At 40.7% G+C, this 21,370-nt stretch overlaps 1 protein-coding gene across 3 annotated transcripts in view; it reads right to left on the bottom strand.

Moving 5' to 3' along the window:
* Nucleotides 1-21,370, bottom strand: part of gpr155b (G protein-coupled receptor 155b) — a 90,556-nt gene that overhangs the window by 54,548 nt on the left and 14,638 nt on the right. For all 3 annotated transcript variants that reach the window (XM_073047190.1, XM_073047191.1, XM_073047192.1), the window contains exons 2-3: nucleotides 17,937-18,410; nucleotides 7,284-7,683 (exon numbers count right to left, since the gene is read on the bottom strand). In XM_073047190.1, coding sequence (XP_072903291.1) covers nucleotides 7,284-7,683; nucleotides 17,937-18,339 — 803 coding nt within the window. In that variant the 5' untranslated portion in view covers nucleotides 18,340-18,410. The remainder of the gene's footprint in view (nucleotides 1-7,283; nucleotides 7,684-17,936; nucleotides 18,411-21,370) is intronic.

Raw genomic sequence — 21,370 nt, 5'->3', positions numbered from 1 at the left:
AGACCAGAACAGCACACAGTACTCCAGGTGCAGCCTCACCAGTACCCTGTATATTTGCAGCATGACCTCCTTCCTCTTAAATTCAATCCCTCTAGCAATGAAGGCCAACATTCCATTTGTCTTCTTGATAGCCTGCTGCACCTGCAAACCAACCTTTTGTGATTCATGCACAAGGACTCCCAAGTCCCTCTGCACAGCAGCATGCTGCAATTTTTTACCATTTAAATAATAAATTAATAACAACAACAACAACAACAACTAAATCTTCCATTTCTGTCCAGATGCTTAGCTATTTCTTCTTTAATGATAGATTCAAGCATTTTCCCATCAATATATATTAAACTAACTGGCCTATAGTTACCTGTCTTTTGCCTACATCCTTTTTTCGAACAGTGGTGTGACATTTTCTTTCTTCCAATCTGCCGGGACCTGCCCAGAATCCAGAGAATTTTGGTAAATTTTCACCAAAGCCTCAACTATAATCTCTGCCATTTCTTTCAGTGCCCTGGGTTGTGTTCCAATCATCTCTCTTCAGCACATTAGACGTATCCTCCACCATGAAGACCGACACAAAATAGTCATTCAAAGCCTTGGCTATTTTTTTATTACCCAATATCAATTCCCCCTTCTCATCCTCCAAGGGACCTACATTCACTTTAGCCACCCTTTTCTGCTTTATATAATTAAATCTATCTTCCCTTCCTTTATTGCTCACTTAGTGGTTCTTTGTTGCTTGTAAAAGTTTCCCTCATTTTCCAGTTTCCCACCACTTGGTGACTTTGTATGCAGAAGCTTTATTTCCTTTATTTCCTTAGTTATCCATGGCTGGCTCTCCCCACCCTTATTGTCCTTGCTTTTAACTGGAATATACTTTTGTTGAGCACCATGAAAAATCTCTTTGAAAGTCTTCCACTGTTCTTCAACTGTCCCGCCATACAGCCTGTGTTCCCAGTCTACCCTATCCAACTCCTCCCTCATCCCATTATAATCTCCCTTGTTGAGATATAACATACTGGTTTTAGATCAGATGATTGCACCCTCCATTTGCAAACTCAATCATACTGTGATCACTCTTTCCAAGAGGATCCCTAACTACAAGATCACTAATTTTACCTGTCTCATTGCACAGGACCAAATCCAGGATAGCATGTTCCCTTGTAGGCTCAGTAACGTGCTGTTCAAGAAAGATACCACGTATCATTCTATGAAGTCCTCCTCAAGAATGCCTCGACCAACTTGGTTCAGCTAATCTATGTGCAAGTTAAAGTCCCCCACGATAACTGCTGTTCCATTCTTACACAGCTCAGATATTCTCTGTTTATTGCCTGTGTCCCTGTAATGTTATTATTTGGTGGCCAAGACAACTCCCACCAGCGACTTTTTCCCTTACTATTCCTAATCTCTACCCAGATGGATTCAACATTCTGCTCCTTAGATCTTATATCATCTATCACTATCACCCTGATCTCATCCTTAATTAAGAGCGCTACCCCACCTCCCTTACCTTCCTGCCTATCCTTCCGTATTACCTGATATCCTTGGATATTTAGTTCCCAATCCTCTGCCCCCTGCAACCATGTTTCTGTAACGGTGACTAAATCATACCGCTTTATACTAATTTGTGTAACAAGTTCACTGACCTTGTTACGAATACTACGGGCATTCAGATAAAGTGCCCTTACACTGACTGTGCCTTTAAAATCTAGTAATCTTTGTTTATTTTATAATATGATTGTAACTGCATTGTGGGGTGCATCATATTCTGATTGATGTGTCGCCTTAAGCTAACTTTGTGGGTAATTAACGATAGTACGTCCTGGTGCCTTAAGAAAAGGGACGGATCACTCACGGCAGGAGGGGGAGAGGGGGAGAGGGGGAGAGGGGGAGAGAGGGAGAGAGGGAGAGAGGGAGAGAGGGAGAGAGGGAGAGAGGGAGAGAGGGAGAGAGGGAGAGAGGGAGAGAGGGAGAGAGGGAGAGAGGGAGAGACACACACACACACAGACGCCAGGAGTTCAGTATGGAGTTATTTGTACTGTCTAGCACATGTCTTTTTGTACATAATGGCAATTTCACTGTTTTCACTAATTTTTATAAGTTTCATTTTTGATGCATCTCATAAACACCCGTGGACAAAAGTGCTGAGTGACTCCAGCCCTTTTTCTTCCGTCATAACCCACGTTGCATCACACAGGCAGAAGAATCAGGAGCCAGAATAAAGAAAATAAAAGTGTTTGCTAGTACTTAATAGTATGGTTTCTGGTCTGCTGGCATTTGCATAAAGCTAGTGAACTGAGGGCATGTGCAGGCAGGTAGCAAAATGTGACAATTTCATCGTGCAAGGGTGTCCCAAGGCATTTCACAGAAGCATTTCCAGGAAAATGCTGACACTATAAGAAATACTAGGGCAGGAATGCTAGCACAATTTCAGACTGGACAGCAAAGGTGAAAAGACGAGGGATTTGAATTTACAATGGTTACAAAAATAATTAGCAAAAATCTGAAGACTTAAGGGACTAACTGTGATTAGAGAAACAATCAGATCTGCAAGTAAGGATCATAAACTGGACTAAAAGGACTCCACAGACTGTGAGTGTATTATAGACCATGATAGTGACAGAAGGGCAAATATATTGCAAAAACAAAAGGTGATTCTTACACACCTACAGTGCTCCTGCGCAGCATCAACTTTGCGTGGTGAAGGATGTTGTAGATATGAGTCTTATTGAATACCTTGCACCTATCCAAACACTACAGGTAGTCTCATGAGGAAGTATAAGACATTGGCTGAAACAACCAGAAGGGAAATAAGAAGTGACAGAGAATCCTTAAAACTGAATAATACCTGACCTGGAGAAGCAAGGAAGAAGATCATGGAGACTATGGCCATCATTCACCAATCATTTTTGGCTGTTGACATGGTGCCAGGTGACCAGAAGAATCCTAACACTATGGTACTGTGCAAAGCTCTGAGGCACATGTATACCTAAGACCCTTGCATAGTACTGCAGTCATTTTAAGAACTGCACTGTATTGCTGTTGCAAACACAAATTTCACAACATATGTGAGTGATGATAAACCTGATTCTGATATGGGTCTCTATTCCGGACTAAGAGAGGAAAGGGGCAGGGTGAGGGAATCATGGTTGGGAAAAGGGGAAGGGAGGGGGGAGGGAGCAGGAAGCACCAGGAAAACATTCTATAATGATCAACAGACCAACAGGTTGGAATCAAATGACTTTGCCTGCTGCCTCAGGGCTGGATGTGTCTGCACCCGTGGCAACCCCTAACCCGGCCACCTGTCTCACATTCCCTCCATGTCACTCTACCCTTGCCAGTCCCAACATCCTTTGCTCCCGTTAGACTTGCAAACTTGTCCTCCACTCCACGTTGACAAATACAATAGTGTGCAAAAAAAATACACACACACACACACACACACACACACACACACACACACACACACACACACACACACACACACACACACACACACACACACACACACACACACACACACACACACACACACACACACACACACACACACACACACATATATATTTTAGCGAGAGTGCCTAAGATTTTTAAACAGTACTGTATGTATTTTTAAATCGGGGAGTAAATTTAGGACCATTTGGATTAACATGGCCGATAAGCAGTATTTGAAAAAATTTGAGGAACAGTATAAATCACTATTGTATCATCAGCATGAATCTATTCAGGGCATATTTGAAGAGCTGGTTGAGGAGTTTCTGAGGAAATCGTAACATCTGGGAATGTGGGCCATACGGTGTAATTCAAAAGAATTTCAGCAAAGTGTCTGACCAAGGCCCAGTTGTAACTGGTTAGAGATTACAATCAGTTCTAAATTAAAAGAAAAATTTGCATGTTATATCCAGAAATCTGCATCAGGGCAGGGTAATAAAGAATATTGACTAATGCAAATTTTAATGACTAGACAACCAGTCAGTTTGGATTTCAGAGAGCTCATTTATAAATTATGTATCTGTAGGATTTGATCAATGTTATAAAAATTTATATCTGAGGTACTGCTATGTAGTTTTCAGATGAAAATTGGCTTGATGGTCAAAAAGAAAGCTAAGTGTACACTGCAGAATTGTATTTATGGAACTGTCAGGTGGAGAATTTTGTGCATTTTTTTAACATTTGTGCATGCATCAAAAAACAGGAGCTGAAAAAAAAGAATAAATTGTACGTTGAATTTTTCTACCATACAAGTTCTACCAGAATGAATTTTATTCCATATCACAAATTTTTGGGTAGCGGTTTGTGAATTCTGCAAGAGCGATTTTGAACATTTGTAACAGGGAGGAATGCACCCCATGTGAAGAAGTGTACAGGAATAAAACAACCTTGCACAGGTCTTCAAGGGAAGTAGGGGAATTTGATAAGCCAGATAGAGTACAAGGGGTGATTGATAAGTTTGTGGCCTAAGGTAGAAGGAGAGGGGTTATCCAGCTCTCGTTACATGCACGTGCAGTTCAACTCTTTGAGTGATTATGCAGAAAGTTTGAAGTTAATAACTCATCTCCTTCTACCTTAGACCACGAACTTATCAATCACCCCTTGTATTTGCACATGATGTGTGCATTCACTGGCCAAGATCCTGATAGGAAGTTCAGAAGGTAATTTTAGCTATGGAGGAAAGACTGTATCAAATTTATAGCTGGATGACACAGCAGAATTGGCTGGTTCTGGTGCAAACAGAAAAGAACAAACACCAGAATTCAAGATTGACTTTGGAAGGCTCAACAGAGCGTTCACAGAGAAAAGGTTCTGTCCCTCATACATACGGTGGGCTTCATTATAATCGTGCAGGAGACACAGACAGGTAGGTATGCTGGGAGTGAGGTGTAGAATTAACGTTTTAGGGAACTGAAAGCTCAGGATCACTCCAGTGACTAAAAGCAGAAGTTCTGCAAAGTGATCATTCACCTGTGCTGTTTTTTTCCCAGTATAGAGACTACATTGTGAGCACCATTTTCAGTTACAACACACATAAAATGCTGGAGGAACTCAGCAGTCCAGGCAGCATCTATGGAAAAGATCTCTTTTCCATTTAATAAGATCTCATTTCCACAGATGCTACCTGGCCTGCTGAGTTCCTCCAGCTTTGTGGTGTGTGTTGCTCGGATCTCCAGCATCTGCAGATTTTCTCTTGTTTGTGATTGGACTACACACAGTAGGCTAGATTGGAAGAAATGCAAGCCAACTGCTGATTAAACTGGAAGGACATTTTGAGTCTCTAACGCATATATGTCAAACTCAAGGCCCGCGGGCCAAATCCGGCCCGCGGTGGAATTATCTTTGGCCTGTGAGATAATATCTAATTACTATTAAAGCTGGCCCCAGTAATCGAAGCACCTATGGCGTATGATATGGCTAATGCTGAGTTTATTCAGGTACCAGGTTTTCAGGGTTTTTAGTGTTTATTCAGCAGTCTTCTTCATAAGAAACGGAATTTGTAAAGTGAAACACTTTGTAGTTATAGCAGAGACTGAGACACATGAGAGCAGGCTGAAAAAACGGAGGCAACGAAAGCTGCGTTCGCACGCGTCCGACTGATCCGGCCCGCATGATGCTGCATTTTGCTCAATCCGGCCCGTGACCTAAAATGAGTTTGACACCCCTGGTCTAACGGCAGAAAGTGAAGAGGTGAAGGGTCAGATGTTGTATCCCCGGTTTTTGCAGAGGAACATGCTGAGAGTGATTGCTTGGGATGGTCTATTCACATGAGAATCAATTTGAATACACAGGCACTAGAGATAAAACATTTGACCAAGTAGTCATGCAAGTGATGAAAATGAAACGGCTGACAGAATTTCTCACTGATATAAGTTCTAAACTGTAACACATCAGGTTTCTCCTGTCCCTCTCAATGATATCCAAACAATAAGGGAGGGGACATGCAAAAGAGAAAAACATTGAAATTAACATGCAGAAGAATGAGAGAGAATTAAAGTTACAACAAGTACAAGGGAAGACTCTCTTAAATTTATTACACTTTTCACATCTCAAACGTCAGCGTGTTTCAAACAGACCTAATTGCAATCAGATGCTGGAACAATAGCCCTGAGCCATTGATTACCTCCGAATTCTTCACTCTAACAGACTTGTTGATCCACTAATTATCAGTCTAATTTCCATCCTATACAAACTCTTTTTGCTAACTTCTCTAATTCAGCATCAATTATAAACTCAAATAAATTTATTAAATTTCAATTCATAGATTATTACTGGATCCACATACTGACACCCTACTCCTCCCCCTCCATGTCACAGAAACATCACAGAACAACTTTCCTTTGCTTTCCCTGCTTTGGCCAATGTTCCATCCACAATGAGAAACTGTGATCTGTTCCATCACTTTTCTACCTTAACTATTCTCAGATTAAATATAACACTTCAGGCTCAATATAAGAGTCCATTTCACACTTTCCTTTTTGTTTTATCAGAAACTTCGGTCACATTAAAAATTTTCTGTGTTTTCCATCATGTTCTGGGGACAGAATGTAATTCAGGAGTAGGGATCTGGACCTCTGGTGCAGCTTGACTGGTCTGAACATTTGCCCTGTGATCGTGGGTTTCCCGCAGGCGCTCCAATTTACTCTCACGTCCAAAGGACACGTAGATTGGTAGGATGAATGGCCACTGTAAATTCTTCCTAGTGCAGATGCGTGGCAAAATATGGTGGGGTTGGAAGGAAAATAAAATGGGACTAGTATAAATCAGTGCTTGACAGTTGATGGAGACCCAGAGGGCTCAAAGGCCTGTTTTCTTGACTCCTAGAATCACAATCCCAGAGGAAAAACAATGTGCTTATCTCCCTAATCATCAAATCCCTCACAACTGTGCTCACCCACTCTGACTCACCTGTGTTTTGCTTGTGTCAATTCCTGCTGTTGCATTCTCAATTACATTCTATGGTGACCCAGTCCACATCCTCATTGCTGGCATCGAGAGCTGAATACCTATTGAACAAGCTCAGGCTGACCATTTTCCCACCTCCACCTCCTCCTCTAACTGAACCCGTGGCTGTCCCTCAACACTTGACTTTCTGACCTTTGTAAAACAGACTTTTACGCTATTTTGTCTCGAGACTAATCAATCACAGACACACAATACAGGGAAGTGTGGTTCTGAACATTATCCTGTTATTAAGAAGAGTGTCAACCACTTTAAAGCCCAGATTGGAAAATACAAGTTAACCAGACCAACACTTTTCTGAAATTAGTATCAAAAGATGAAGTTTATCTACTTACAATTTGGCTGTAATCAGAAGAATAATTGCAAGAACTGAAGTTTTTTTCAGCTTTGTAATCTGCCCAACCATTGTCAGTCCAAGGTAAAAGAGTGCTGAGCCACTGAAGGAGCTGGCCAGACCATCCAGAAATTCTCCAATAATCGCTGGAATCTTTTGTTCAAAGATAAAGTTCCCACAAATTCCAACAATGACCATAAAAACAATGGGGTTTTTTAAAACCTGAAACAGTACCGTTGCAATAGTCTTCAGTTTGCTTTGTTGAAGGTTCAAATCTTCCCTCCATTTCTGGATTTCACAGAAGATGAAACCAATTGGATTTAACAATAACAGTGAGATGGGAGCGAGCAGGTATATATACTGAAGGTATTCTGGACATGTATCTCTGTACAGAGCCTCAACTGAAATACACAAAGCCATTATGTTATCACAAAAATCTTGAATTACAAGATTAGCCTTAAGTATATACATTTCATATTGCATAAGTAACTGACTTTACAATATCAAAGTCAAACAGTATCAGGAGATAGAGAGACAGAGACAGAAGCAGGAGAGAGTTATTGTGGCAGGCTGATGAACTTTCATCCATTCATTCTCTGTCTGGTCTGTGGACATTTCCAGTGCTCTCTGCTTTTCTATCAAATTTCCTGCATTTGAAGAATTTTGCTTACAGAAAACAATTGTTAGTTTGTGGGGAATATGGAAGTAAGTTCATAGTCATAGTGTAGGTAAGTGGTAGAACATGGTCAGAATTGATGGGAATGAGGGGAGAATAAAATGGAATTAGTGTACTATTAGTGTAAATACCAGCATTTTTGCCTTTATTGGAGGAAAACTTTCCCCTCGACCAGGCCAGTCACTTTAACACATCCCTTGCTTGTCACATCAATTTTGCAAGGGCCAATATATGGGTGCAGGACTGTTTAAGCAATCAGCCTTATGTCTGGCTCAAACATGGACTGGAGAAGACAACTGTGCTGTACTCAATTCTTCAGAAACATTTCATTAGAGTAATATATACATATATATATAATGATTAATATAAAAATATTTTTGTTCTGGTAGCTAAAACTTGTTCAAAGAAATAGGTTCAAGTTAATGTCTTGAAGCAGCGGAAAGATGATGATTTTTGGGGAGAGTGTTCCAGGTCTCTTGGACAATAGATCCAGTCATGATCAATCAAGAAGCAAGGATAATAGGGGATGCTTCAGGCACTATTGATTCATAATCGGCTCTGCTAAAACTGAACTTTATTCCAAGATTATGAGTGGAAAACATAGCCCCTAAAATATTTCTGCAATATTCCACTCCCTCATCTGCTCTTCATCTTTGCTTAAAATAGACAAAATGGCAGATACCCATTATTGACATATAACCAACTAACCATGCACTCATGCTTCAACTTTATTCTAAAGATCTCAAAAATATCTACTGGTTTCTTAGTGCAGTTCAGCAGCAGTCTCTACAATTGATTCTGGTCCACTTTCTGGAGGATTTCCTTATTACTAACCTTTTAGTTATCTCTCCTAGTATCTATTTTTGGGTTATACATGTGTAATTTGTTATGCATATGTACATTTTAATACATTATAAATGCAAATCGATGTATAAAATTATGAAGTGATAAACAACTCATAAAAAAGTACATATTTTATACAGTTCTATACATAGTTTTAAATTAGGCTTTCATATCTTGTTGCTTAGAACACTATGGCAAGTTGCATTGCAAAACAATATTTTATAAAGATGAATACGTTTAAGATTTCAGCAACCTACCCCAATACCTTCTTTCTGCTGAGTAAAAGGATATCTTTAATAGACAAAATTTCAACTGTTCGGATGGGAAACAACTTCTTCCCCCAGAATACGGAACTCCCTAACACCACCAGGTCTCATCATTTATGAAGCAACAGTAGCATTATACTGTCTACTTTTTAAACTTGTATCATATATGCAGTTTATTATTTGTGGCAATATTACTTTATTTGTTATGTGTGTGAGTTATACGTATTGTGTTGTGCACCTTGATCTGGAAGAATATTGTCTCATTCAGCGGTATACGTGCGTATGGTTGAATGACAATAAGCGTTAACTTGAATTATTTAAAATTTTTTCCAGAAAATGTTCATCATTCAACCAACAATGATTTAAAATTATTTTACCTTCACCTCAGCAATGGAGACAAATTAGTTCAAGGTAAATTTCTCTTTCTCAGTCACAGTACATGGCACAAGCAAATATTTATGGAATTACGATGCAGGACAATGAGCAAAGACTCCAAATGAAATTAATTATTAAAAAAGGGAAGTTGTTTCAGCACTTTGAGTACTTCATGTAATTTTAAGTTTTTTTTATTTGAGGAGGAATATAGTTGCTTTAGAGACAGTGGAGGTACATTAGGTTAATCGTAGGATAAAGGGCTGACATACAAGGCAAAACTCAGCAAACTGGCTCCATTCTCACTGGAGTTTAGGGCAATGAGAAGAAACCTTACTGAAATGTTAAGACTGAGGGAGTTTTATAAAGAGTAAATATAAATAGGGTAGACATAAAGAGGGTATTTCCTCTTAATGAAATGGGGGAAGAATTTAAGAATAAGGGGTAACCCATTTAAGATAAATGAGGAATTTTCTCTTTTAAAAGGACTATAAATTTTTGGAATTGCTCCATCTAAAAAGACAATTAATGCAGGATCAGGTATACCCAAGGCTGAGGTGGTGTGTTTTAAATTACAGAGAAATCAAGGGTTTGAAGAGGAAGGTAGAAATATAGATTTGAAGACAATATGTATTATCAGTAATAATTTTACTGAATGGAAGCAAAACCTTCAGGGGCCATTCCTGCTCTTAGTTCTTGTCTATATCACAAAATATTAAATATTAAAACTCTGATTTAAAAATTAAACTAGAGTTGCAGGGCAATGGGAACCAGAGTGCCAGAACAGATATTGGAGTGGTCGTGGAGACATGTTGTAAAGATCTCAAAGTCAGGGGTCATTGGATTGAGCTAATTTGGGACTGATGTTCTGAGATACGTATATTTCAATGCAAGAAGTATTGTAGGAAAGTCAGATGAGCTCAGGGCATGGATCAACACATGGAATTTTGATATTGTAGCCATCAGTGTGACTTGGTTGCGGGAGGGTCAGGATTGGCTGCTCATTATTTTGGAGGTCCATCGTTTTATACATGGTAGGGTAGGAGGGATTAAAGGCAGAGGGGTGACGTTACTAGTCAGGGAAAATGTCAAGGCTGTGCTCAGCCAAGACTGACTGAAGAACTCATCTAGTGATGTTTTGTGGGTGGTGGAACTGAGGAATAAGAAAGATATGACCACGTTAATGGGGCTACATTATAGACCACCTAACAGTCCAGGGGATTCAGAGGAACAAATTTGTAGAGAGATCACAGACTGTTGCAAGAAACACAGGGTTGTGCTAGTAGGTGATTTTAACTTTCTATATATTGACTGGGACTCAATACTGTAAAAGAACTAAATGGAATAGAGTTATCAAATATGTTTGGGAAAGCTTCCTTAATCAGTACATAGAAATCCCAATGAGAGAGTGTGTAATACTTGATCTTCTATTAGGGAATGAGACAGAGTATGTGACAGAAGTTTATGTAGGGGAACACTTTGCATCTAGTGATCATACTACCATTACTGTCAAGGTAATTATGGGAAAGGATAGGTTCAGTCCACAGGTTGACATTCTAAATAAGAGAAAGGCCAGTTTTGATTGTATTAGAAGAGATCTGGCAAGTGTGGATCGGGCTAGGCTGTTTTCTGGCAAAGGTGTACTTAGTAAATGGGAGGCTTTCAAAAATGAGACTTCGAGAGAACAAAGTTTGTATGTGCCTGTCAGAATAAAAGGTAAAGATAACAAGGGTAAGGACCCTTGGTTTTCAAGAGATAGTTGAGGTTCTGGTTAAGAAAAAAAAACAGAGGTATATAGCAGGTGTGGGCAGTAAGGATCAAATGAGGTATTTGAGGAGTATAAGAAATGCAATAGAAACCAGGAGAGCTAAAAGAAGGCATAAGGTTGCACTAGCAGACAAGGTGAAGGAGAATCCTAAGGATTTCTACAGTTATGCTAAGAGCAAAAGGATTGCAAGGGACAAAATTTGTCTTCTGGAAGACGATAATGGTAATTGCGTGTAGCCAAAAGATATAGGGGAGTCTGAAATGGATTTTTTGCATTTGTATTTACTCGGGAGATGGACACAGCATCTATAGAAGTGGGCAACAAAACAGCAGCAAGATCATGGGCCCTATACGGATTACAGAGGAGGAGAAGTTTGCTCTCTCGAGGCGAATTAGGGTGGGCAAATCCCCCCGGCCTGACAACATGTTCACTTGGACCCTGGGAGGCAAGTGCAGAAGTCACAGGGGCCCCAGCAGAGATATTTATAACATCCTTAGCGACAGGTGAGGTACTAAAAGATTGGAGGATAGCTAATATTGCTCTGCTGTTTAAGAAAGGCTCTAAGAACAAGCCAGGAAATTATAGGCCGGTGAGCCTGACATCAGTAGTGGGAAAGTTATTGGATGATATTCTAAGGGACTAGATATATGAGTTTTGAGATGGACGGGGACTGATAGTCAGGTTATGTCTAACCAATCTCATAAAGTTTTTCAAGGAAGTGGCCGGAAACATTGATGAAGGCAATGCTGTGCATGTAGTCTACATGGGCTTTTTTTTAAATTAAGTGCAATCGCGAACAACAGCCAGATCAGAAATGCTGATCAAGTCAACTAGTTCCCAAAGAGAACTCTTGATAGGCTAATCAGATTGTTCACTGCTGCTCAGTGGCAGAATACAAAAAAAATCATGTGTACTATTAAGAGAACATCTGGAACCTTCTAAGAGTGATGCTGGCATGCCTTTCCTGTGATTACACCTATGTGCTGGGGCCAGGACAGGTTATTGATTGAGATCTGCCAATGAGTTCAAACAAGAGACACACTCATCTGCCCACTATGTTTCATCTCTCCTTGTTCACCTTTCCTGCCCCGCCACCATCCCCTGCCACACCTGATTCCATCTGCCATTCATCACTCTCCCTCTATTCTTCTGGTCCTGTCTATCACCAACCAGTCCATTCCACCTCTCCTTTCTGCACACTAGCAATATTTCTTCTCTTTCAGTCCTGAAGCAGGGTCTCAACCTGTAACATCGATAAACACCCTTTGCCTCCAAAGGTGTTGCTTGAGTTCTTCTGTTTTTGTTCAGAGATTTTTTATAGCACTGATACTTTATTCGTTAGGGAATATTTAGATAGAAGAAAAAATACCTTTTTTATTCTTATAATTAACTACACATTTCTAAAGAGGATCGCAATGGCAAATGAAACACAAGAGAGGCAACAGATGCTAGAAATCTGGAACAACACACAAAACGCTGGAGGAACTCAGCAGGTCATTCCGATGAAGGGGTCTCTTCCCAAAATGTCAACTATTTCCCTCTGCAGATGCTGACTGACCCACTAAATTCCTCCTGTATCATGTGTAAAGACAAACGAGCTACACTTAAAAAAACTACCATTCCTTCTCATCTCTGTTCTGAATGCTCAATCTCTTTGAGAATACAAGCTCTGGTTCTCCACACCCCCGCCATCTTCTCTCCATCTGGACTGCCAAGCCCAATTAGAGCTTTACTTTTCAATGATTCATTAAAATTACTCTTAATTCCTCTGGACAATAGCAATCTAATCTACTTAATCTCTCTTGGCATGACAATCCCCCATTCACACCATGACTCATCCCAGGAATCAGACTGGTGAACGTGTTGCACTGACTGTATCAAAAATGCAATATTCCACAAGGTAAGGAGACCAGACTTGTACGTAATACTCCAATTGCAGTCTCACCAGGGAGGTATTGCAAGTAACTGCATCAAGATAACACTCACATACTCAAATCTTCCTGCAATAAATAGTAGGATATGGAAGACTTATGTCTTTGCAAATAAATTCTGGTGCTAATGTTTTTACATTTTGGTATTTTGAGTCTGATAACCCACTAGATTTGGGACCCAGAAACATCCTTAGATTCTTGGTTCTTGAAGTAGATTTCAGTAGCAGAACACATTGACGCAGTCATGAATAAGATACTCCACTGTTGTTGGCTTAATATTAGATGGTGACGAGGATGGTACAGGAGTGAGACAGTTCGGGTGGATGTGTGGTGTCACAACCACAATCTTGCACTCAGTATCAGCTAGACCGAGCTTTGATTGTGGACTTCAAAACCCACACCAGTCCTCTTTGAGGGGGTCTGTGGTGGGACGGGTGAGCAGCTTCACGTTTCTGGGCATCAACAGGTCGGAAGATCTATCCTGACCCAATACATTGATTGAACCATGAAGAAGGTATGTCAGCATCTATACTTTGTTTGGAGTTTGAGGAAATTTGGTTTGTCACCAAAGACTCTTGCAAATTGTTTCAGAGGTACGTTGGTGGGCATTCAGACTGGTTGCATCACAGCCTGGCATGGAGGCTCCAATGCATTCATAAAGCAAGGCTGCAGAGGATTGTTGACTCAGCCGGCACCACTGTGGCCACAGTTCTCAAAGACTAAACTAATTCAAACTAATTTGGCAGGTGGAAGGAAACCAGATTGATAGGACAGAGGATGGGGCAGTTGACTGGCAGGACAAAACTGCAGTCAGAGGAGTGGCTTGAAGTGTGTCTTTAAACTTAAATAGTGGAGGAGAAGTGGTTTCAACAGTTTGGAAATATAAGGATAAAGTAAAAGGTAAAAAGAGAGTGCAGGAAAGGTTACAAAAGTCTACAGAATAAGTAAAAAGACAAAAGGTTTAGAAAGGGGTAAAATTGTAACTTCCAATAACATGGAGGTAAGATTGTAAAGGGTGATGGATACAGAACTGAAGGTGTTATATACTCACTTGCCACTTTATTGGGTACCTTCTGTATCTAATAAAGTGGCCACTGAGTATAAGCTCGTGGTCTTCTGCACCTGCAGCCCTTCCATTTCAAGGTTCAATATGTCGTGCTCCTTCTGCACACCAGTTGTAATGCATGGTTATTTGAGTTACTCTCACCTTCCTGTCAACTTGAACTAGTCTGACCATTCTCCTGTAACCGCTCTCACTAACAAGGTCTTTTTGTCCACAGAACTGCCAGACACTAGCATCATTCTTTGTAAACTCTAGAGACTGTTGTGTGTGAAAATTCCAGATGATCAGTAGTTTCTGTGATACTCAAACCACCCCATCTGGCACCAGCAATCACTCCATGGTCAAAGTCCCTTAGATCACATTTATTCCCCCATTCTGATATTTGGTCTAAAAAACAACTGAACCTCTTGACCACATCTGCATTCTTTTATGCATTGAGTTGCTGTCACCATGGTTGACTGATTAGATTTTGCATTAATGAGCAGGTGTGCAGGTGTACCTAATAAAGTGGCCACTGAGTGTATTGGAATGCACACAGTATATGGAAAAAGGTAGATGTCGTTGTAGCATAGTTTAGAGATCGGCATTTATGAGATTATGGGCATCACTGTGTCATGGCTGAAAGAAAATTACAGTTAGGAGCTTCAAAGTCAAGAATAAATATTGTATCAAAAAGGCAGGTAGGTAGACAGAGAGGGTGAGGTGGCTCTGCTGGTAAAAAATGAAATCCAATCTTTAGAAAGAGGTGGCATAGAATCAGATGTAAAATCCTTAGGGCAGAGTTAGGAGACTGCAAGGGTAAAAAGACTCTGATGAGATTGATATACAGGCCTCTGAACAGTAGCCAGTATGCAAGGTATAAATTACAATGGAAGATAGAAAAGGCATATAAAAAGGACAATGTTGTGATAGTCATGAGGGATTTCAATATGTGGGTAGTTTGGGAAAATCAGGTTGGTGCTGGAGTCCAAGAGAAGACATTTGTAGAATGCCTACCAGGTGGCTTTTTAGAGCAGCTTGTGATTGAGCCCAGCAGGGAAAAGGCAATTCTGGATGGGGTGTGGGGTAATGAACCAGATTAGATAAGAGAGTTTAAGGTAAACTATTACAGCAGAGGTATGAGAAAGGAGCTGGCCACAGTTAATTAGAAGGATACACTAGCAGGGATGATGGCAGGACAGCAATCACTGGAGTTTCGGGGAGCCAATCAGAAGGTGGAGGATAGGTTCAACACAAAGAAGGAGGGAAGATGAGGCAACTGTGGATGATGAGGGATGCGAGAGACAGCATAAAAGTATAAGAGAGGGCAAATAATATAGCAAAAATTAATGGAAAGCTAAAGGATTAGGAAGCTTTAAGATACCAACAGGGGGCAAATAAAAAAGCAATAAGGACAGAATAGTTCAGAATCAGAATCAGGTTTATTATCACCGGCCTATGTCTTGAAATTTGTTAACTCAGCGGCTGCAGTACAATGCAATACATGATAGTATAGAAAAATAAATAAGTCAATTACAGTAGGAATACATATGTATATTAAATATTTAAATACAAAATACTGCAAAAACAGAAATACTACTAAAAAAAAAGTGAGATGGTGTTCATGGGTTCAATGTCCATTTAGGAATCTGATGGCAGAGGGGAAGTCAAGACATTGTGATGGCATCAGAAGTGATCTTTCAAAAATCACTACGTTCTGGAATATTGCAGAGGACTGGAAATTGCAAATGTCCCCTCCACTCTTTAAGAAGGGAGGGAGGTAAGGAACAGGAAATTATAGACCAGTTAGTCTGACTTCAGTGGCTGGAAAGGTGTTGGAGTCCATTTTTAAGGACATGGTTTGGGCTACTTGGAGGCACATGATAAAATGGGCTGAAGTTAGCATAACTTCCTTCAGGGAATATCTTGCCTAAAAAACCCGTTGGAATTCTTTTAGGAAGTTACATGCAGTACAGACAAAGGAGAGTCAAGGGATGTCATTCACTTAGATTTGCAGAAGGCCTTTGACAAGGTTCTGCGCACGAGGCTGCTAAACAAGAGCCCATTCTATTACCGGAAAGTTACTAGCATGGATAGATTGTCTGACACAGAGTGGGAATAAAGGGGCACTTTTCTGGGTCGCTTTTGGTGAAAGATACAAAGATAGGCAGAGGGGCAGGTGCTGCTGAGAAAACAGGGAGCGTGCAGAAGGTCTTAGACAGATTAGGAGAATGGGGAAAAAAGTGTCAGATGGAATACAATGTACAGAAGTGTATGATCATGCACTTTGGTAGAAGGAATAAAAGTGTAGACTTTTTTAAAATGGTGAGCAAATTCAGAAATCAGAGGTGCAAAGGGGCTTGGGAGTCCTCACGCAGGATCAACACAATGGCTGCAGAGAATATCATTTGCAAAATACATTATAGTCACTTGCCTAAATCCCAAACTAATAAGTCCCATATTTACAGATTTATATGAAGGCCAAGAGCTTCAGGTGCAAAGGGAAATACTACCTACAGTACTGTGCAAAAGCCTTAAGCACGTACACACAGTATTGCTAGCATGCCTAAGACTTTTGCACAGTACTGTAGCAATTTTATGTATTGCACTGTACTGTTACCACAAAAAGACAACAAATTTCATTATAAATGTGAGAGATGATACGGGTCTCTATTGTGGACTGAGAGTGGGATAAGGGTTAGGGAGAGGGGAATCATGGCTGGGGAAAGGGGAAGGAAGAAGGGAAAGAGTGGGAAGCACCAGAGGGACATTCTGTAACGAGCAATAAACCAATTATTTGGAATCAAGTGACCTCACGTGGTGTCTCACGGCTGGGTGGGTCTGCACCCACCCCTAGCACTCCTTCTCTGCCACCTGTCCCACACCCCTCCTGTGGTGCTCCACCATCACCATTCCCAACATCCTTTGCTCCCACCAGATTTACAAACTCACTCTCCACTCCACATTCACAAATACAGTAGTGTGCAAAAGTCTTAGGCACCCCAGCTATATGAACAGGCCTTTGACTTTTACACAGTACTGTACATATTCCAATTCAAGTCATGTACTACCACAAAATAAGAAATATTATTGCTTCGTCATCATAGTTGGATTTCAATCCTGGAACTTTTTACCCAACAGCATTGCTGGAGCAGCTTAATCTGAAAGGCCACAACTGTTAACCACCACCTTATGAACGGCAATTAGGAGCACGTAATACCTGTTTGTTATGTCAGCATAACCACATACCAAAGGAAAGAACGAAAAGAATTACTTGCATTATATTGCATCTAGCATGTGGCAATTCAGTTCATAAGACTGCAGGCATCTTCTTGGAAGTCTGCCATTGTTTTCCTTCAGAACTGTCAAGGAAGCCCTTGTTGAATCATTCATATCGCGTTAAATTCACATACGCACTTTGCAATATTTTCCTTACCTGAATTGGCTTTAAAAAGAAAATGTGATTTTTATCTCTAAACATGCTGGCAATGCTTTCCACAGCCAAATCTGCACACTGGAAATAGCTAAAGGCAGAATCATAACAAACACAGCATTCATTTGAAGTTTCGTGCTTAGTACTTCCTTTTCAACAAAGTCCAATGCTTAAAACAATGATGCCTGCAAAGTCAATGCCCATCAATCCTTTGCCCTTCTCAACTTAAACCATTTCTCCAAAAATCAAAGCAGCATTTTAAAATTCGATAATTATGTCTAAACAAAACTGAAGTTCAATGGAATTTCATATAATGGACTCACCTATAGGATATCCCAAAGCAAAGTCATTGCTCTGCGTAGCAAAGATTGGGAAGAGCCCAGCTTTGCCAAATCGGCTTTCTGGACTTGCTATCAGCAGAGTCAGAATGCAGACAGTTATGAAGACTGCAACTTTAGCCACAAGAATACTGCACACAAAAATCCAGTTTATGTGAGCAAAGTCCAAAACCACCATATTCTGAAAAAGGAGGCCAGGAAGTGCAAACATTGACACAAAATTTCCCAAACCTTTGGTCTCTGTAGAATTAATTATGTTCATTCGTCCAGCAACATATCCACAAAGTATAATGCCAAAACACTCCAAAAGAGCAGGGAAAAGCCTGCTGATGGATAATTCGGGAACAACAGCCCCAGAGGAGTTTGTGGCGATACCTAGACTTGACATGTTTCTTTCCACAGAGGAGTTTGAAAGTGTGGCTTGGGTCAACGATTAAATCATTCATGTATCAATGAAGGCTGAAAGAGAAACAAAAACACAAATGATAAGTTAAAGACTTTATTCAGAACAAGGCCAAACTTGATCCCTAACCTTGCTGGTTTTTCCTGGCATTTGATTAAATGGTTTCTCATTCCTTATTTAAGAGGCCATGCTTACACAAACTTTCTGGATTATATGCAAGTGTCATTTAATTCTGAGTGCACACCACCATGTTGGCAGTTTACTGATCTCTATAATTCCATAATCATTAATGAACATGGGAATGTCATTAATCAACATGGGAATACCTGTCTCTGTTATCATAGCAACTGGAAACCAGCGGCATTAATAACCACAAACAAAATGCAGGACTGTTTATATAAAAACAATCAGACAGTCAAGTCATTTTGGTATATCTACCTTCTCAGGCTGCTTAATGAACATTTAGGATATTTTAAACAACACCCTTAAAGTAAAAATGGTTAATCTGGCACAATCAGGACTTTAGTGGAACTGGACTTGTAACTTACCTGGAGCGCTGGATGTTACTTAATAACATCCAAGGCACTTTAAAAAAAATAAGCGGATTAAAAGACATAACACAGTGGAATAATATATTTCCAATGAACCTGATAAACTGTCAGGGATGTACAGTGAGCCAGATACAAAACCACCATCTTTATTATCAATGAAGGGGCAGCAATGATAGGGTAGAGGGGTGGCACTGTAGCACAGCGGTTAGCGTAACACATTACAGCGCTAACAACACGGGTTCAATTCCCACCACTGTCTGTAAGAAGTTTGCATGTTCTCCCCTTGACTGCGTGGGTTTCCTCTGGGCGCTATGGTTTGCTCACAGAGTCCAAAGATGTACGGGTTAAGGCTAGCAAGTTGTGAGCATGTTCTATTGGCGACAGAAGAATGGTGACACTTGTGGGCTGCCCCCAGCACATCCTCAGCCAGATTCAGATTCAGTTTATTGTCATTTAGAAACCACAAATGCAATGCAGTTAAAAAATGAGACAACGTTCCTCCAGAATGATATCACAAAAGCACATGACAAAACAGACTACACCAGAAAATCCACAGAATGTCTGGCAATCCCCAAACCAGAGTCTGGAGAGGCTGCTGCATATTAATATCCCGCTACCATCTTAGCACATTCCCCGGAAAGGAGCTCCAATCCCACCAGACAAAACAAGACCAAAACCTAAAGCTACAAGACCTACACAAAACCACATAGTTACAAAAGTGCAAAGAATAGCATAATTGATAAAAAAAAACAGACCATGGGCACAGTAAAAATAGTCCAAAGATGTTAAAAGACTGTAAGTTCAAAAGAAACCACCACACAGTTTCCACAAGTCCTCAGGGTCCCCAATAGACTCGTCATCCCACGCAGGCTGCAGAAGGGAATATCCCCGCTATGGACTTCCTTGGCGCCACCCGACTCAGCCACACAGACGCAATGACACAGACACAATGAAGGCTCCAACCATCCCCTCCGGCACAGCTTCTCCAAGCACCATCCTCTGCCGAGCGTATTAAGACGCCCCCGCCAACGGCTATCAGCAACATGACCTCGAGGACTGGGGGCCTGTTCTTCCCAGCAGAGACCCGGACCTCACAGCAGCAACGAAGAAGGTCTTCCTGGAGATTTCCAGATATTCCTCCGTGCTCCCAAGTCCATTTTTCATCTGATTATGATTGCGCATGGCACCCCGCTTCACAAATAACAGATAATCAGCTCCAGAGTGGCCGCTGCAAGCTGCGTCTCGCCGCCATCTTGGATTGTTGGACAGTGTTGGTCATTGACACAAGCAGCACATTTCACTGTATATTCCGATGTTTCAATGTACTAATAAAGGTCATCTTTAGTCAATGTAACTATTCGAGTTTTACATTTTATAAGCTTTACACTTATGACCATGTGGCTAAGCACATCTTCAGTTCCATATGTAAGTTTGCTGACTGTCACTGTCATAGGCCGTATCAAAGCTGGTGATGGATCAGCATATAGGAGGGAGACTGAACATCTGGCTGAGTGGTGCCACAACAACAAACTCTCACTCAATGTCAGGAAGACCAAGGAGCTGATGACTGACTTCAGGAGAATGAAACCGGTGGTCCATGAGCCACACTCATCAGGGGATCAGAGGTGGAGAGGTGGAGAGGGCCAGCAACCTGAAATTCCTTGGTGTTATCATTTCAGGGGACCTCTCCTGGGTCCAGTGCATCAGTGCCATTACAAAGGAAGCAGGCAGTGCCTCTACTTTCTGAGAAGGTTGAGAAGATTCAGCATGTTATCTAAAATTCTGACAAACCTCTATAGACGTGGAGAGTACACTGACTGGTTGGATCATAGCCTGGTATGGAAATACCAAAGCCGTTGAACAGAAAAGCCTAAAAAAAAAGGAGTGAATACAGCCCAGTTCTTCATGGGTAAAACCCTCCCCACCACTGAGCATACCTACAAGGAGCACTGTCCATTATCAAGGACCTCCACCACCCGGGTCATGCTCTCTTCTTGCTATTGCCAACAATAAGGTACAAGAGGCTGAGGAAGTGCACCAGCAGGTTCAGGGAACAGTTATTACCCCTCAACCATCAGAGGAAATAACTTCACTCACCCCAAAAATGAAGTGTTCCAATAAGCTCTGAGCTCACTTTCAAGGACTCTTCATCTCATGTTCTCGATACTTATTGCTTATTAATTAATTAACTATAATTATTTGTTTTTTTTTGTATTTGCACAGTTTGTGCTCCTTTGCACATTGGTTGTTTCTCCATCTTGTTGTGTGCGGTTTTTACTGATTCTATGGTGTTTCTTTGTACTTACTGTGAATGTCCAGAAGAAAATGAATTCCAGGGAGTTTACGGTGACATATATGTACTTTAATAATAAATTTACTTTGAACCTTTCAAATCCTGATGATTATTTAGAACCTTGCAAAGTTATGATAACAAGATTCTTAAATTGCAATGGTACTGATCGTAA

This window comes from Hemitrygon akajei, chromosome 5, assembly GCF_048418815.1.
Source record: "Hemitrygon akajei chromosome 5, sHemAka1.3, whole genome shotgun sequence".
In the NCBI taxonomy this organism is placed as follows: Eukaryota; Metazoa; Chordata; class Chondrichthyes; order Myliobatiformes; family Dasyatidae; genus Hemitrygon; species Hemitrygon akajei.
Note: the sequence above shows the minus strand (reverse complement) of the source record. Positions and strands in the feature narration are given on the sequence as shown.